At 42.2% G+C, this 17,259-nt stretch overlaps 2 protein-coding genes across 11 annotated transcripts in view; one reads left to right on the top strand and one right to left on the bottom strand.

Annotated features, from left to right (window-relative positions):
* The window catches only part of RIMS4 (regulating synaptic membrane exocytosis 4), a 1,070,250-nt gene that overhangs the window by 888,815 nt on the left and 164,176 nt on the right, over positions 1-17,259 (bottom strand). The window lies entirely within an intron of this gene.
* Positions 1-17,259, top strand: part of LOC143765478 (embryonic polyadenylate-binding protein) — a 158,500-nt gene that overhangs the window by 86,941 nt on the left and 54,300 nt on the right. For all 10 annotated transcript variants that reach the window (XM_077252181.1, XM_077252175.1, XM_077252182.1 and 7 more), the window contains exons 6-7: positions 12,627-12,721; positions 13,408-13,545. In XM_077252181.1, the coding sequence (XP_077108296.1) occupies positions 12,627-12,721; positions 13,408-13,545 (233 nt within the window). The remainder of the gene's footprint in view (positions 1-12,626; positions 12,722-13,407; positions 13,546-17,259) is intronic.

Here is a 17,259-nt window from a genome sequence, read left to right as displayed (position 1 = left end):
TGGTCCGAAAAAGAAAAAAAATCCAGTGAGCGGCAGTTCTGTGGGCGGAAATGCCTTGTTGATGCCAGAGGTCAGAGGAGAATGGGCAGACTGGTTTGAGCTGATAGAAAGGCAACAGTGACTCAAATCGCCACCCGTTACAACCAAGGTAGGCCTAAGAGCATCTCTGAACGCACAGTGCGTTGAACTTTGAGGCAGATGGGCTACAGCAGCAGAAGACCACACCGGGTACCACTCCTTTCAGCTAAGAACAGGAAACTGAGGCTACAATTTGTACAAGCTCATCGAAATTGGACAGTAGAAGATTGGAAAAACGTTGCTTGGTCTGATGAGTCTCGATTTCTGCTGCGACATTCGGATGGTAGGGTCAGAATTTGGCATAAACAACATGAAAGCATGGATCCATCCTGCCTTGTATGGAGCATCTTTGGGATGTGCAGCCGACAAATCTGCGGCAACTGTGTGATGCCATCATGTCAATATGGACCAAAATCTCTGAGGAATGCTTCCAGCACCTTGTTGAATCTATGTCACGAAGAATTGAGGCAGTTCTGAAGGCAAAAGGGGGTCCAACCCGTTACTAGCATGGTGTACCTAATAAAGTGGCCGGTGAGTATATATATATATATATATATATATATATATATATATATATATATATATAATTATTTTTTTTTTTTTTCGAAAAAAAAAAAAAAGGGGAAACAGCACAGCAGACTTCCAGAAAAAAAAAAAATTGTTTCTTGCCCATTGATTCGGATACAAGCCTTTCTCAAGCAATGAATATACTACAAGTGCGGACATATATAGGTGCTCCATTCATCAATTTGATATGTCAATTATTCACAAATTATTAAAAAGTATACAATATACGGTATACAAAGTATATAATTAGTACTTAGTGCATACACATGTGATTTTTTTTTAATAAAACATCATTATAACAATAATACATATTAAATATTGTGCACAATATAAGTGAAAATACATAAATAATTAAATGGTTCCATGTGTTGTATCCTAATGGGAATGGCACTCACATGCTCCAAATATCGCTGCATGCTATGTCCACAGCGTCCATATGATTCCACTGGGCATGTCTGTGATGTCAGAAGTCTTCCCATAATTCCATGTGCCTGCACATGCGCACTGGCACCTGTGATGCTCAAATAGCAATTTTGGAAATGGTCAAATATGCAATCTATTCCCATAACTTTAAAATCAGCAGATTCAATCATACAATTTATAAATCCGGAATATATATACAGCATTGGTTACATAGTAAGGTTAGCAGTGTCACAAATGCATAACCAATAAAATTTTTCATTTTTAAGTATTTTATGTGGACAAATACATAGCCTAAACCATACCGTAATAGGCAGGGTGTGCGTCCCAGAGATGCCACTAGGTGGGGGAAAATCCCAACAATTAAGTGGGATATCCCACACCTTAATGGGGAAACGGAAAGGAGAGGAATGTAATCCCCACCCTCCACTTCCCACAATGGCAACAAGGATCCCACTGCCCTGTAAATATATATCATTTCTCCACATTAAAATATTCATTTTAGTGATAAAGTATGTAAAAAAAATCCGTAACCAGCATCCATAAAGGGAATATCACCGCAACATATGCAAATGTGAGGTATAAACAGCAAATAGACGACAGAGTTCAGCTTCAGTCTCCATATTATTCCACATATCTCTTAATTAGAAAAAATCACCACATTTCCCTTTCATCCTATCCCTTAGGAAAATTTACTTTATTTATATATCCAACCACAGGCATGCTCAATGTAACAATAGAAAATATATTCAAAAAAAAAAAAAAAAAGTGCGATGAACCCAAGGATGAAAACCCTAGACCAGAAAAAGATAAAACAATGTTAATATCAAAATATTAAATATCAATAGTCAAGATGAGGCTATAGCTTAATATATACCACTAAATGATCTGAACCAACTTGAAATCCACATTGAGACCAAACGGTCTCAACGTGTTTAATCTCATTATCCATTCCAGTTCCTTTCTTTTTAATTTCTGAATACGATCTCCTCCCCTCCTCAGACCTGGTACTACATCAATAATATGGAAATGCAATTGTTTCTCTGTGTCAAGTTTTTCCGTGAAATGTTTTGAAACTGGTAAATCCATCCTCTTCTTCCTTATGGTATGTTGGTGTTGATTAATCCTGGTTTTCAAATCACACGTAGTTTCACCGACATACCACAAGGAACAAGGGCACTGTAGAAGATATATAACATAATCGGAGTCACATGTCAAGTAATGTTGGATATTAACCCCTTTCTGACCTCGGACTGGCATTTAACCGGAGCTTCCGGCTGGGCGGCTGGAAGTGAGCGCATTGCTGACCCCCGTCACATGACCGGGGGTCAGCGATGCTTCTGTATAGTAACCATAGAGGTCCTTGAGACCTCTATGGTTACTGATCCCCGGTAGCTGTGAGCGCCACCCTGTGGTTGGCGCTCATAGCACACCTGCATTTCTGCTGCATAGCAGCAATCTGCTATGAAGCAGAGGTGATCGAGTTGTGGCAGCTTCTAGCCTCCTATGGAGGCTATTGAAGCATGGCAAAAAATTACAGAAAATGTGAAAAAACAATAAAAAAAATATATAAAAGTTTAAATCACCCCCCTTTTGCCCCATTCAAAATAAATCAAACCTGATCGCTAAACAGCGTAGCGAGAAAAAAAATTTGAAACGCCAGAATTACGTTTTTTTGGTCGCTGCGACATTGCATTAAAATGCAATAACGGGCGATCAAAAGAACATATCTGCACCGAAATGGTTTCATTAAAAATGCCAGCTCGGCACGCAAAAAATAAGCCCTCAACTGACCCCAGAACATAAAAAATTGTGGCGCTACTTGTATCGGAAAATGGCGCAATTCTTTTTTTTTTTTCTTTTTTTTTTTAGCAAAGTTTGGAATTTTTTTTCACCACTTAGATAAAAAATAACCTAGTCATGTGTCTATGAACTCGTAATGACCTCAAGAATCATAATGGCAGGTCAGTTTTAGCATTTAGTGAACCTAGCAAAAAAGCCAAACACAAAATAAGTGTGGGACTGCACTTTTTTTGCAATTTCATCGTACTTGGAATTTTTTTCCCGTTTTCTAGTACACGACATGCTAAAACTAATGATGTCGTTCAAAAGTACAACTTGTTTCACAAAAAATAAGCCCTCACATGGCCAAATTGACAGAAAAATAAAAAAGTTATGGCTCTGGGAAGGAGGGGAGCGAAAAACGAACACGGAAAATCGGAAAATCCCACGTTCATGAAGGGGTTAATTTCATTTGTTACGGGATGTAAAAATTTTGAACCTTTAATCATGAGGCAAAAATTGACACATGACAGACCGGAAACATCCCCTTCTGTCCCTTCCAGTCAATGTAGTCTGATAATATTTTTTGAACTAGCTGTTTCCAGCCAGCTAACGCTCGGCAGTAATGTGTGGGGACAGAGCCTCGTGTGGTAATGTGTGAGGGCGGAGCCTCGTGTGGTAATGTGTGGGAACGAAACCTCGTGTGGTAATGTGGAGGGACGGTGTTATGATCCCAATGGCAAGGATCTCCGAGATTACAGCAAAAGTCTGCAAACATAAATACCAGCTCATAGGGACGTGGTAACTAGGCTGACCATATACCTGATCCTAGCACAAACACTAACAGTAGCCGGGGAACGTGCCTACGTTGATCCTAGACGTCTCGCGCCAGCCGGAGAACTAACTAACCCTATCAGGGAAAATAAGACCTCTCTAGCCTCCAGAGAAAAGACCCCAAAGTAATACAAGCCCCCAACAAATAATAACGGTGAGGTAAGAAGAAAAGACAAACGTAAGAATGAACTAGATTTTAGCAAAGAGAGGCCCACTTACTAATAGCAGAAAATAGTAAGATGACTTATATGGTCAGCAAAAAACCCTGCAAAATATCCACGCTGAATATCCAAGAACCCCCAAACCGACTAACGGTGAGGGGGGAGAATATCAGCCCCCTAGAGCTTCCAGCAATATCAGGAATCACATATTGTACAAGCTGGACAAAAATATGAACAAAGCAAAATAACAAAAAATAAGAAAGCAGGACTTGGCTTATCTTGCAAAGAACCAGGACCTGAAGACAGGAGCAAACAGAAATGAACTGATTACAACGATGCCAGGCACTGGACTGAGAATCCAGGAAGTTTAAATAGCAACACCCCAGGCCTAACGATGCAGGTGAGTACCAACCTGGTAAAAGACAATCCAAGTGCCAAATCACTAGTGACCACAAGAGGGAGCCAAGAAGTATAGTTCACAACAGGACGGATCCTCTTGTGTTAATGTGTGAGGGACGGAGCCTCGTGTGGTAATGTGTGGGGACAGAGCCTCGTGTGGTAATGTGTGGGAACGGAGCCTCGTGTGGTAATGTGGGCGGACGGAGCATCGTGTGGTAATGTGGGGGGACGGAGCCTCGTGTGGTAATGTGTGGGGACGGAGCCTCGTGTGGTAATGTGCGGGGACGGAGCCTCGTGTGGTAATGTGCGGGGACGGAGCCTCGTGTGGTAATGTGCGGGGACGGAGCCTTCCTGTGGTAATGTGCGGGGACGGAGCCTCGTGTGGTAATGTGCGGGGACGGAGCCTCGTGTGGTAATGTGCGGGGACGGAGCCTCGTGTGGTAATGTGCGGGGACGGAGCCTCGTGTGGTAATGTGCGGGGACGGAGCCTCGTGTGGTAATGTGCGGGGACGGAGCCTCGTGTGGTAATGTGCGGGGACGGAGCCTCGTGTGGTAATGTGCGGGGACGGAGCCTCGTGTGGTAATGTGCGGGGACGGAGCCTCGTGTGGTAATGTGCGGGGACGGAGCCTCGTGTGGTAATGTGCGGGGACGGAGCCTCGTGTGGTAATGTGCGGGGACGGAGCCTCGTGTGGTAATGTGCGGGGACGGAGCCTCGTGTGGTAATGTGCGGGGACGGAGCCTCGTGTGGTAATGTGCGGGGACGGAGCCTCGTGTGGTAATGTGCGGGGACGGAGCCTCGTGTGGTAATGTGCGGGGACGGAGCCTCGTGTGGTAATGTGCGGGGACGGAGCCTCGTGTGGTAATGTGCGGGGACGGAGCCTCGTGTGGTAATGTGCGGGGACGGAGCCTCGTGTGGTAATGTGCGGGGACGGAGCCTCGTGTGGTAATGTGCGGGGACGGAGCCTCGTGTGGTAATGTGCGGGGACGGAGCCTCGTGTGGTAATGTGCGGGGACGGAGCCTCGTGTGGTAATGTGCGGGGACGGAGCCTCGTGTGGTAATGTGCGGGGACGGAGCCTCGTGTGGTAATGTGCGGGGACGGAGCCTCGTGTGGTAATGTGAGGGGACGGAGCCTCGTGGTAATGTGGGGGGCGGGATTATGTATGGTGATGTGGTGGGGGGCGGGATTATGTGTGGTGGGGGGACGGGATTGTGTGGTGATGTGGTGGAGGGGCGGGATTATGTGTGGTGGGGGGACGGGATTGTGTGGTTATGTGGTGGAGGGGCGGGATTATGTGTGGTGGGGGGACGGGATTGTGTGGTTATGTGGTGGAGGGGCGGGATTATGTGTGGTGATCTGGTGGGGGGCGGGATTATGTGTGGTGATGTGGGGGCGGGATTGTGTGTGGTGGGGGCAAGATTGTGTGGTGGGGGGCGGAGCTTCTGTGCAGAGGCGGGATTAGCGAGTAATCACGATGCCTCTTATATATATAGATGATCCAATATCAGATTTCATCAAATTAGAACCCACAGTGCGATTCCTCTCATAAGAAAAGATTGTAGGTTTTTTAAACTCTTCAACATGTGGCAAGCACCTATTTAACATGCCCCAATGTTCATGGACTATTTTTGCAATTGTTTGACTCTCCTCGCAATATGTTGGGACAAAAGGAATACGGTTACATTTTTTAGTAGTAGTTTTGTTTTGAAATAAATCAACCCTAGTTATTTCATCCACCTTGCGTTTTTGGCGTTTCAGCAAATTTTTTGGGTAACCTGTTTGAAAAAATTTTCATCATAGTGATCATTGATCTCTCTTGTGAATTTTGATTGCTCTCAATGCGTTTAACCCTCATCAGCTGACTAAGGGGAATTGCTTCTATCATTTTTTTCGGATGCTGACTTTGAATAAGAACAAATTATTCTTGTTTGTTACTTTAGTATATAACTGTGTGGTAAAGCCTTCACCCATAATCTTTACATCTACATCCAAAAATTGTATATTCGTATTTGAATGGACCAAGGTAAATTTAATCGTTTCATGAATGGTGTTCATATATCTGTGATACTCCAAGAGCTTCGCTTCTGTTCCAGTCCGGATGAGGAAGATATCGTCTATGTATCTCCACCATGCAGCAACATAGCTGAAGTGGTGGGGCACATAGACAAAATCCTCCTTAAGGAAGCAATTTTGCGAAACGCGCGTCGGGGCCTCCCCTTCCACGTACGGCAGCAGGTTGGGTCTCATACTCTGACTATTGCATGTGCAGTCTCTCTATCATAGGGATTTCCCTCTGCATATCTATCTGTCACTTTCATTGTATTATATGGCGCCCAGTGACCAATCTATAGAGGTTGCATTTTGCACTATAACTTCATTATGTATATGAACCTTCTTTGATCCTATCTAGTCTGAGCCTTCCTTATCTCTTTAGCTAGTCCATAAAAGATTTACATTTTGTAAGGGTAATCCGTATATCATATACTTTAGTATCTAGCACTTTGACTGCAATACTCTATACATGGTGAAATAATCGCTCTTTTTATATACTATGTATTTCTAATCGGCTACCTTACAAGCTTTATTGGTATTTTGTACTCAGTTCTTTATTTATTGGCTCTATGGATTTGATGTGATATCTTGAACCTTTACTATCATCTTTTGGAGTAATTTATTCTGTATATTTATTGACTATATTTGATTATCCTGCCAGAGATTTTTCTCCTGTACGTGGCATTAGAGTGTTGCCTTTCTCTTTCTATTGTGTCTTTTTACTATTGCTTATTCATTATTGTTGTTTGACATTTTTAGAATACTTCTAATAAATTTCTATATTTTAGCTCTTGTCCATTTTCTTTTGGGTTTTCTGTATATGTATTATGGCGGAGCATATACTTTGCTTGCCCTCAGTCGGTTTATTGATATATTCCTTCAACTTCAGTTCACCAACTGAAGCTGATTCTGTGATTATTTTGTTACTAAACCACTCTTTAAGTTTAAGGGATCTAAAAAATTTTTGTAAATCAAGTCAGTTGGAACCAATCAACGTGTGTACTTCTCCTAAAAGATAATCCCTTGTTAAACACAGATATTTCATCAGCAGTTAGTACTTTTTTTTTTAGAGATTTACAATTAAACCTGATCCTTGCTCCTCGTTGCTACTTGTTTTTCCACTGCTGATTTGTTTCTCCCTTTTCCCTCTTTTTTGTTGTCTCCGGTGTTTCTTTCCTCCCCTTTTTCTGATGGTTTCTGTTTGTCTTTTTGAGGACCCATATCTGGAAAAATTAAAATTAGTCACAACATAATCAGTATCTCTATGAAAACGATTTCTTTTCTTTTTGAACCATGGTCCTTTCTTTCTTCAGTTCCCTTGACCTTCCCTTTGCCAGTTATAGATGTTGCCTGATTTATAATCATCCATGTCGCGGTTCCATTTCTTCCGTTTCACATCCTCCAATTCTAATCGTAATTTATCAATCTTATCAGCCGATATTTTAACTGTTCCATTCATCCTCTTTCAAAAGTCTCTTAATTTCTGTTTCCACAGGAAACAATTCTAGTTGATATTTTTTTACCTCCGGTTGTAAATATTCAATGTTCAACAATATTAAATCCAAACTGTATTTGTTAGAAATCATACAAAACTTTGTACAAAAAGATGAATCACCAGTCATGAGGGTAGGGCGAATCTTGGAGTGTAGTCCCCAAGGAATCTTTTTTGCTCTAAAATATTCGCTTGAAGTTGTAAAAGTGCAAACGTAGTGTTAATGATTTTTTAAGTATTTAGTTTTTAGGTCAAATAGTGGAGTACTCAAAAATGTGGCATCAACCTCTACATTACCAAGAATTCTCAGCCCATCTTCATCAGTAAATGCAAAAACGCCTGGCTCAAAATTATCCAGTCAAAAAAAAAATATATGGCCAAACAAAAGGTGCAGATTTCCACAGAAAAATATTTAGTTTACAAAATTGGAACAGCAACAAACACAGTACCTTAACAAAGTGCACGCATCCCCAGCCAGCAATCTCAGAAGGCTCCTTGCAATAGTACAAAAAAAAAGGGAAATCGCACAGCAGACTTCCAGAAAAAAAAGTGATGTTTATTGCCCAAATGGCGTGGCGACGTTTCGGATACAATCCTTTCTTAAGCAATGAATATACTACAAGTGCAGACATATATAGGTGCTTTTTTCTACTATTGCAAGGAGCCTTCTGAGATTGCTGGCTGGGGGTTCGGGCAGTTTAAGGTATTGTGTTTGGTGCTGTTCCAATTTTTTAACATATATGTGTATATATATATATACACTCACTGGCCACTTTATTAGGTACACCTGTCCAACTTCTTGTTAACACTTAATTTCTAATCAGCCAATCACATGGCGGCAACTCAGTGCATTTAGGCATGTAGACATGGTCAAGACAATCTCCTGCAGTTCAAACCGAGCATCAGTATGGGGAAGAAAGGTGATTTGAGTGCCTTTGAACGTGGCATGGTTGTTGGTGCCAGAAGGGCTGGTCTGAGTATTTCAGAAACTGCTGATCTACTGGGCTTTTCACGCACAACCATCTCTAGGGTTTACAGAGAATGGTCCGAAAAAGAAAAAAAATCCAGTGAGCGGCAGTTCTGTGGGCGGAAATGCCTTGTTGATGCCAGAGGTCAGAGGAGAATGGGCAGACTGGTTCGAGCTGATAGAAAGGCAACAGTGACTCAAATCGCCACCCGTTACAACCAAGGTAGGCCTAAGAGCATCTCTGAACGCACAGTGCGTCGAACTTTGAGGCAGATGGGCTACAGCAGCAGAAGACCACACCGGGTACCACTCCTTTCAGCTAAGAACAGGAAACTGAGGCTACAATTTGTACAAGCTCATCGAAATTGGACAGTAGAAGATTGGAAAAACGTTGCTTGGTCTGATGAGTCTCGATTTCTGCTGCGACATTCGGATGGTAGGGTCAGAATTTGGCGTAAACAACATGAAAGCATGGATCCATCCTGCCTTGTATGGAGCATCTTTGGGATGTGCAGCCGACAAATCTGCGGCAACTGTGTGATGCCATCATGTCAATATGGACCAAAATCTCTGAGGAATGCTTCCAGCACCTTGTTGAATCTATGCCACGAAGAATTGAGGCAGTTCTGAAGGCAAAAGGGGGTCCAACCTGTTACTAGCATGGTGTACCTAATAAAGTGGCCGGTGAGTGTACATATATTCTATCCCTTAATAAATATTTGAATGAAAAGCGAAACAAAAGTACACATATTTGATATCCCCGCCTCCGCAATGACCCGACCTATAAAACTGTCCCACTAGTTAACCCTTTTACTGAACGCCATAAAAAATAAAAAACAAGGCTTTGGTTTATTACAGGAGAATGAGGGCTTCGGTGGAATAGGCGTTTGATTATGTTTCTTTTTTATTTTTAAATAAAAAAAAGGTTTCTAATAAGACTTTATTCTGGCTGTGTCATTATTTACAATACAACTATAGGATTAGTAATGGATAGGTGTCTTATAGACGCCTCTCCATTACTAAGCCGTGGGCTTGATGTCACCTGACAATACAAAGGTGACATCAATACCACAAATATGAACCCCACTTGCCACCACTACAAGGCAAGTGGGAAGAGCCGGGCAAAGCGCCAGATTTGGTGCATCTAATAGATGTGCCTCTTCTTGGCGGCTGCGGGCTGCTATTTTTAGGCTGGGGGGCCAATATCCATGGCCCCTTATCAGCCTGAGAATGCCAGCTCCCAGCTGTTAACTTTAGCAAGGCTGGTTGACAAAAATGGGGGGACCCTATGCAGTGTTGTAAAATTTATTAAAATAATTAAAAAAACAGCGTGGGGACCCCTCTATTCTTGATAACCAGCCTTGCTGAAGCTGACAGCTGAGGGTTGCAGCCCCCAGCTGTGAGTTTTGCCTGACTGGTTATAGAAAATACAGGGTATCACACGCCGTTTGCATACCTCCATCAGCTGATCCTGCTGTCACTGTTGCTGGCTTAAAGTCCCATCAGCCCCCGCCTTCTGTCTCTTTGGTATAAAATGGTGTCAATATGATCACTGCACCCCTAAATTAATTCATCGAGAGGTGTAGTTTGTAAAATGTGGGGGGGTTTCCACTGTTTAGGCACATCAGGTGCTCTTCAAACGCGACATGGTGTCAGATCTCAATTCCAGCCAATTTTGCATTGAAAAGTCAAACTGCACTCCTTCCCTTCCGAGCTCTGCCATGCACCCAAACAGTGGTTTACCCCCACATATGGGGTATCATCATACTCGGACAAATTGCACAACAACTTTTGGGGTCCAATTTCTCCTGTTACACTTGTGAAAATACAAAATTGTGGGCTAAAAAAACATTTTTGAGGAAAGAAAAATTATTTTTTATTTTCACGGCTCTGCGTTATAAACTTGTGGTGAATCACTTGGGGGTTCAAAGTGCTCACCCTTGTGAAAATAAAAATAAAATTTAGATCTGAAGTAATTTTTTTGTGAAAAAAAGTTAATTTTTTTTTCTTTATAACATTCCAAAAATACCTGTGAGGCACCTGAAGGGTTAATAAACTTCTTGAATGTGGTTTTGAGCCCCTTTTTTAGAATGGTCACTTTTGGGTCATATAGACCTCTTAAAGTGACTTCAAATGTGATGTGGTCCCTAAAAAAAAAAAAGAAAGAAAGTGTAAAAACTTGGTTCCAAAATTGTGCGGATGTAAAGGAGACATGAGGGATATGTTACTTAAGTATTTTCTGTGACATGTGTGATTTAAGGGCATGAAAATTCAAAGTTGGAACATTGCTAACTTTTCCAAATTTTCACCAAATTTCCATTTTTTTCAGAAACCCAAATCATATCAAAGAAATTTTACCACTATCATGAAGTACAATATGTCACGAGAAAACATTGTCAGAATCACTGGGATCCATTGAAACGTTCCAGAGTTATAACTTCATAAAGTGACAGTGGTCAGAATTGTACAAATTGGCCTGGTCATTAACGTGCAAACCACCCTCGGGGGTAAAGGGGTTAATCGCAGCCATACTGACTGCAAAATAATAAGGTTCAAAATACCTAGTGTAAATATTTGATCTCCAGATTACCACTAACCTTAGGAATGTCTCCATTGCTTGTAACTCTAAACGGGTATGGTAAAATTCTGCCAGCTGTGGGCTTTAAGAAACAAATGGGGATGTTCATGAACTCTCCTCACGTCGTACTTTGTCATTATCCTTCTTTAGATCTGAACTCCCTGAGTCACCAATAATCACAAACATGTATAACATTGTTCCTAAAACCCCCTCCCAATATAGTTTTGTGGGTTGTATGAGTTATGGGTAACCAACCTGTTAGTCAACAGAATGGAGCAGGGCCACCCGCTGATCTCTTCTTCATCCCGATTGTCTTACTTCAACTTGTCTGAAGAGCCCACATTAAACATGAGCATTATAGTGTCCTATATTATTGTCTTAACCTCCTTACTGTACCTTTTCTCCTGGAATCTCAATCTGCCAAGATGCAAACTTTCTATTTTATACTTGACATTATTACCTCTTATTTATTTTACTCTTATATTGTGCCATTAATACCACAGCGCTTTACAGACATTACTTCTCATAGCTGTATGTTGACATCTGAGTTACTTTTCACCCATTTTCACCTCTCAAAAAAAGCATTTTTACTAAGCTGTGAATCACTATTGCGTGATAAAATTTACAACATATCGCTGTCAAAAGGAGGAGAGATTACATTGTAAAATGTGATAATCTGTCTCCTTTATGACTTTATATAAATCAGCCATCAGCACAGCTTGTCCGCCAGCCTGATACAGTTTAATTTCCATCCAACACACTTTGATCTGCCAGTAATGTGGTGTCTCCCCTTACAATATACACCTAGTGCGTACACTCAGTCCAGTTATTCTCAGAGCGGTGATTTCAGGGGCGTTGTGAGTCAAACACTATGGTACTTCATCAGGAGGGACACGTACATACATCACTATGTTCCATGCCCTTCGGATTAATTGACTGAAGGTGTTTTTCTTTGTCATCTGCCTCAGTATATTCTATGATACTTCTCTTTTTTTTCTTCTCCCTTCATTAGGAGTTTTTTTGGACATGTTGCTCTTTTTAAGGACTTTAAATGTAACTTCATACTGAACCCAGTTATCTGTGACGAATTTTAACTTTCCAGAAACCTTCCAATAACCCAGTGCAATCTGCTTCCTGCGCACACTGTAGTGCTGTATGTGCCGGCGCACTGCCTCTGTTGCGGTCATGCTTTGATAACCTATGTTTTTGTTCTCATTCCTCTTTTTAACATACTGTACATTGCCATGGAAGATGATGACTGAATATGCATAAAGAATATGTAGTTTTCTTCTCTAGGAAACACTTTAAGTGTAAAAGTAATGATGGATGAGAGCGGCCGCTCCCGTGGATTTGGTTTTGTTAATTTTGGAAATCATAAAGAAGCACAAAAAGTAAGTGTTTATGTATTATGCCTGAGTGGACAGTGTTCCCTGCTAACTGAACTAACATTTATTGATATGTAAAGTTTAACTAATTTTGGATATGTTGAAATACATGCAAATTGCCATGCAGTAATTGGTCACATTCTTTTTCTATGGATAAAAAGAAAAACATGTATGTTAAGATTCTCTTCCATGAGATGCAAAATAAAACTTCCAGCATAAATTAAACACTGCTGTACATTTTAATATTTTTGTACAGCAAATGCACAATATTTCTGCAAAGAAATCTTCAGCAGGTTTTGGATTTTCTTGAGGGACATCTCATGGGCGCATACGTTTTAAAAGCCTTTCTTTTTACAAGCAATAATTGAAATTAACGGTACTTTGTCCTCAAATTCTTATCTGCAATGGGAAATGAAGCATATTAAGCCCTTACCACCAAGTCCCTTCATATGAAGGAGAGAAGAACTAACGACACCTGTTTTCTCGTTAGAATTGTTGTAAAACTTTTTTTTTTTTTTAAATTATCATTATTATTATAAAGAAAGCTGTGTGGTTATGATGAAGGCAAAGTCAAATAATGTGCTTATGGACAGTGATGAGCAATTGGTCGCCATGTATAGTTTTGACTTTAATATCTATTCCTTGTGTACAAAGCATTTTACTGTTAATAAGATGTTCATTATTCACTTCAGGCAGTTACAGAAATGAATGGCAAAGAAATAAATGGACGCTTGCTGTATGTTGGACGAGCTCAGAAGAGGGTAGAACGTCAGAGTGAACTGAAACGCAGGTTTGAGCAGATCAAACAGGAGCGAATCAGTAGATATCAGGTAATAAAGGTCTCTGCCTCTTAGTAAACTAGTATTCTGAGTGTTATGCGTTATAACTTGCTGTGGTGCTCTGGTAGCTTAGCAATAGCTGGACCAAATGTAAATTTGTCAAAACCCAGCAAATGCTCTCGAGGAGGGCAGAGAGGGAATGAAAACGTAGATGGAAAGTTGCAGTGGCACTGAACTGTTTGCCACGTAAAGGGTACGCTGCCTGGGCTTTATTTGCAGTTATTTTTATTTATTTTTTATGTCACCCGTGACAGCACATGCAAGAAAGGGGATCCACACCTCAAGACAGAGGTCCTTGTTGAGGGGAGACTTCTCGGCCAACAGCTGAAGAGAAGAAAGAAGACAGACGTTTTCCCAGACCTGGGCTGGTTGGTATTGGGCAAGGCACAGTCTCTGCTCTGGCCGGCGCCAGGGGGCTGAAAGCGCAGCAGGGGGCCCAAAGTGATCTTGTCCGTCTGACACAGTGCTTGCCTGCGGCACCTTCACCGTTTGGTGGCCCGCAGTCACATGCCGCCGGGACTTTTCACCCAGGTTGTACTTCCATACTTGCAGGGACGGGTACTGGAAGCTGTAGGATCATGCCGGCCGGCAGATCCCCTTGTTTTATTAAGATTTATTTAAGGGAAGATCGCCAGTCGGGGGCTCATGTGTACACCATGGAGAGGGGAAAAGGGTTCTACTCTCCTCTTTCTCATTTTAAAAAACTAGACGGCTCATAAGGGAAGATAATCAACCTTAAAAATTTAAACCAAATTCCTGAAGATCCCACGTTCAAGATGGAGTCAATAAAATTGGCCGTAAAGCTGCTCTTTTCCGGCTGAAATATAACAGTACTAGGTCTAAGGGATGCCTATTACCACCTACAATACATGTGGAATTCCAGAGGTTTCTCAGGGTGGCAGTAATGATAGGGGAGTCAGGAGGTATTTTCAAATATTCCTTATTTATAAGACTTCCTAATAGTAGGAAACTCATTTCATCATTGTCAGGGACAAGTGGAGGAAGTATACAGCACATTAACATGCTTTAGGATGGTGTTTGAATGTAGAAAAACTTAAGATTAGAGCCAAAAAAGAAACAAATCTTTTTAGGTCTCATGCTGGACTCAGACCGTCAGGAGTGCCATTTTCCAGAGCAAAAAAAAAAAAAGTCATTCTAATCTCTACGGCAATATGAAAACCTGTAATGATTCTTAGGAAAGCAATGTCCCTGCTAGGCTCCCTCACCTCTTGTATTTCGGCGGTAAATTGTGCCCAGATCCACATACAAGATTTACAGTGGAGCAATCCAGAAAACTAGATTGCTTTACAGGGACATCTAGAAGGCAGTTTAACACTTCCCCAAGGAGTAATCCACTCTCTCCATTGGGGGTTGAGGATAGTCAGTCCTAGAGGGAGTGCCTTGAGTATTCAACATCACCAAGGTAGTTACCACAGATGCCAGTCCCAGGGGTGGGTTCATCTGGACAACCATCTAATCCAAGTTGCATGGTCAAAAGAAGAGAAAATGGGCATCTCAAACATGTAGACTCCTTGCAATGGAAAACGCACTGGGAAGATTACTGCCCCTCCTGCAGGGCCACCACATGAGAATGCTCTGACAACCAGGTCACGGTCGCATACATAAACCACCAGGAGGGTACTCGCTCCAGGGACCTGATGTTAATCACAAAGCGGATATTTATGCTCTCAGAAACAAACTACCTGTCATTGTCGGCCCTTCATATGAGAGGGATGGACAATATCAAAGCAGATTTCCTGAGCCGCAAACCTCTGCGAACGGAACAGTGGTCCTTTGAAGAAATCCTTGTTCAACCAGATTGTGACCATGAGGTGGTGTTTAAGAAATCAATCTTTTCGCAATCAGGCTAAACAGCCAATTATAAAAGGAATACAGCCCTGCATATGCTTTTCTTCCAATACGTCTAATTCTGCCTGTTCTAAACAAGATCAGGAGTCAACGAGGGTGGTTCTCATAGCCCCCTTCTGACCCTAGAGAACTTGGTTCTTCTGGCTGAAGATGTCGATCACATGTAACACAGGTAATCGGATGCAGTGACACAGAAGCGCAGAGCAGGGGTTAACAATTACTTATTTATCAATACGGCAACAATCTCCTCACAGGGACCAACAGGAAATAAATAAAGGAAGAGGGGAAAACAAGGGGAAACAGTCATTCAAAATGGCAGTCTATATATTCCACTTAGCGTGAGGCCGCTGTCCATTTCTCCTCCTGAATCAGATGGTTGGTCGGCTGTCAGCTGAGGGCGGTGCTGTGTTCTTCTGGCTTCCCCACCTAACAAGATGTCCTCACTTCTGGTGGCAGCAGGCGGTCACCGATCTTATCCGCCGACCCCCTAGTCCGTTATGCTGCAGCTCCTCAAAGGGACATTCACAACAATTTTCCACTCTGCGTGCGTTCCTCCGCATGCCTGCTGAAACCCGGGCGCCCTTACTGTGCCCAGCTGGGAAGGCTGCTATGCGTCCTATCCTTTCCCGCAGCTCAGCGCTGGTCCTCTGACTCCTCTTTGGTGGGAAGCCCCTCTCTTTTCTTGCGCAAACCCTTTTATACCTTCGTGGCTTGTCACACCCTTTCTGCCAGGGTTCAAGGTTTTCTCCGTCCCCAATATCCTTCCCCCTGCAACAATAGGTTTGGCCCCAGCAGTTCCAGACCCGGTGCACTGTCAGCACCCACAGCCCAGTCTTCTCTACTACCCACAGACCCCTGGATTCTTCCAGAAATCCTGGACCTTCTGCCTCGGGGAATCATTTCGTCCTCAAGCGACTGGGCTGCATTTAACAGCCTTGAATTTGAGAGTTCAATATTAGAAGGTAAAAGGTTCTCCTCTAATTTGGTCTACATCTTATTCGGTAGTAGAAAGCCAATCACCATGAAAATATATGATAGAACCTGGAAGAAATTCCTGTAGTTTACAGGAGCTACGGTAGGGGGAAAAGTGCCTCTCAAATCAATCCTTGAATTCCTTCAGAAGGGCCTAGATGGAGACATTTTGGTTACTACCCTAAAAGTTCAATTTTCTGCCCTAGGGGCACTGTACAGCTGCAACCTCGCAGGCAACGAGTGGGTGTCTAGATTCATTAAAGCGTGTGCAAGATCCAGACCTATTCCTATATCAAGAACTCCTTGGGATTTGAATTTAGTGTTCAATGCATTAACAGAGTCGCCATTTGAGCCTCTAAGTTAAGGGTTTATAAAAAATTTCAAACAACTGACCGTCACATCCAAACATAGACTAAGTGTGAACAGGTGCTGAACCTAGTCACCAACTCGTATACAGTCAAATAAATAAGGCAGCACACTGTAGCGCCAAAACCTGCAAACATGAAGCATGAAAATTGAATTGCATTACTCCACTAGAAATATGAAAAATTGAGAATGTTTAGCGCATAAATTGGCCAATTTGTGTACCTTGTAGCCACGACACAGGCATTTCTCGTATACAAGGGCCTAGCAATACCTTTCCTCTCTGAGAATAAAGTCTTCATCTGAATGGGAACCTAATGTGCGTCCTCTCTTTGACTAAAATCTCTCTGTGGAGGGGTAATGGTCCTGCTGTGATTAAAAACACCTGTGGCTAAAAGGAGGAGTTCTCAGTCAGAAGGCTAATGAATACAAATTTCATGAAACTGACCGTCACATCCAAACATAGACTGTGTGAACAGGTGCTGAACCTAGAGTCACCAA

This window comes from Ranitomeya variabilis, chromosome 4 (assembly GCF_051348905.1).
Source record: "Ranitomeya variabilis isolate aRanVar5 chromosome 4, aRanVar5.hap1, whole genome shotgun sequence".
NCBI lineage: Eukaryota > Metazoa > Chordata > Amphibia > Anura > Dendrobatidae > Ranitomeya > Ranitomeya variabilis.
The sequence above is the reverse complement of the archived record's forward strand: the minus strand, read 5'-3'. Positions and strand labels throughout refer to the sequence as shown.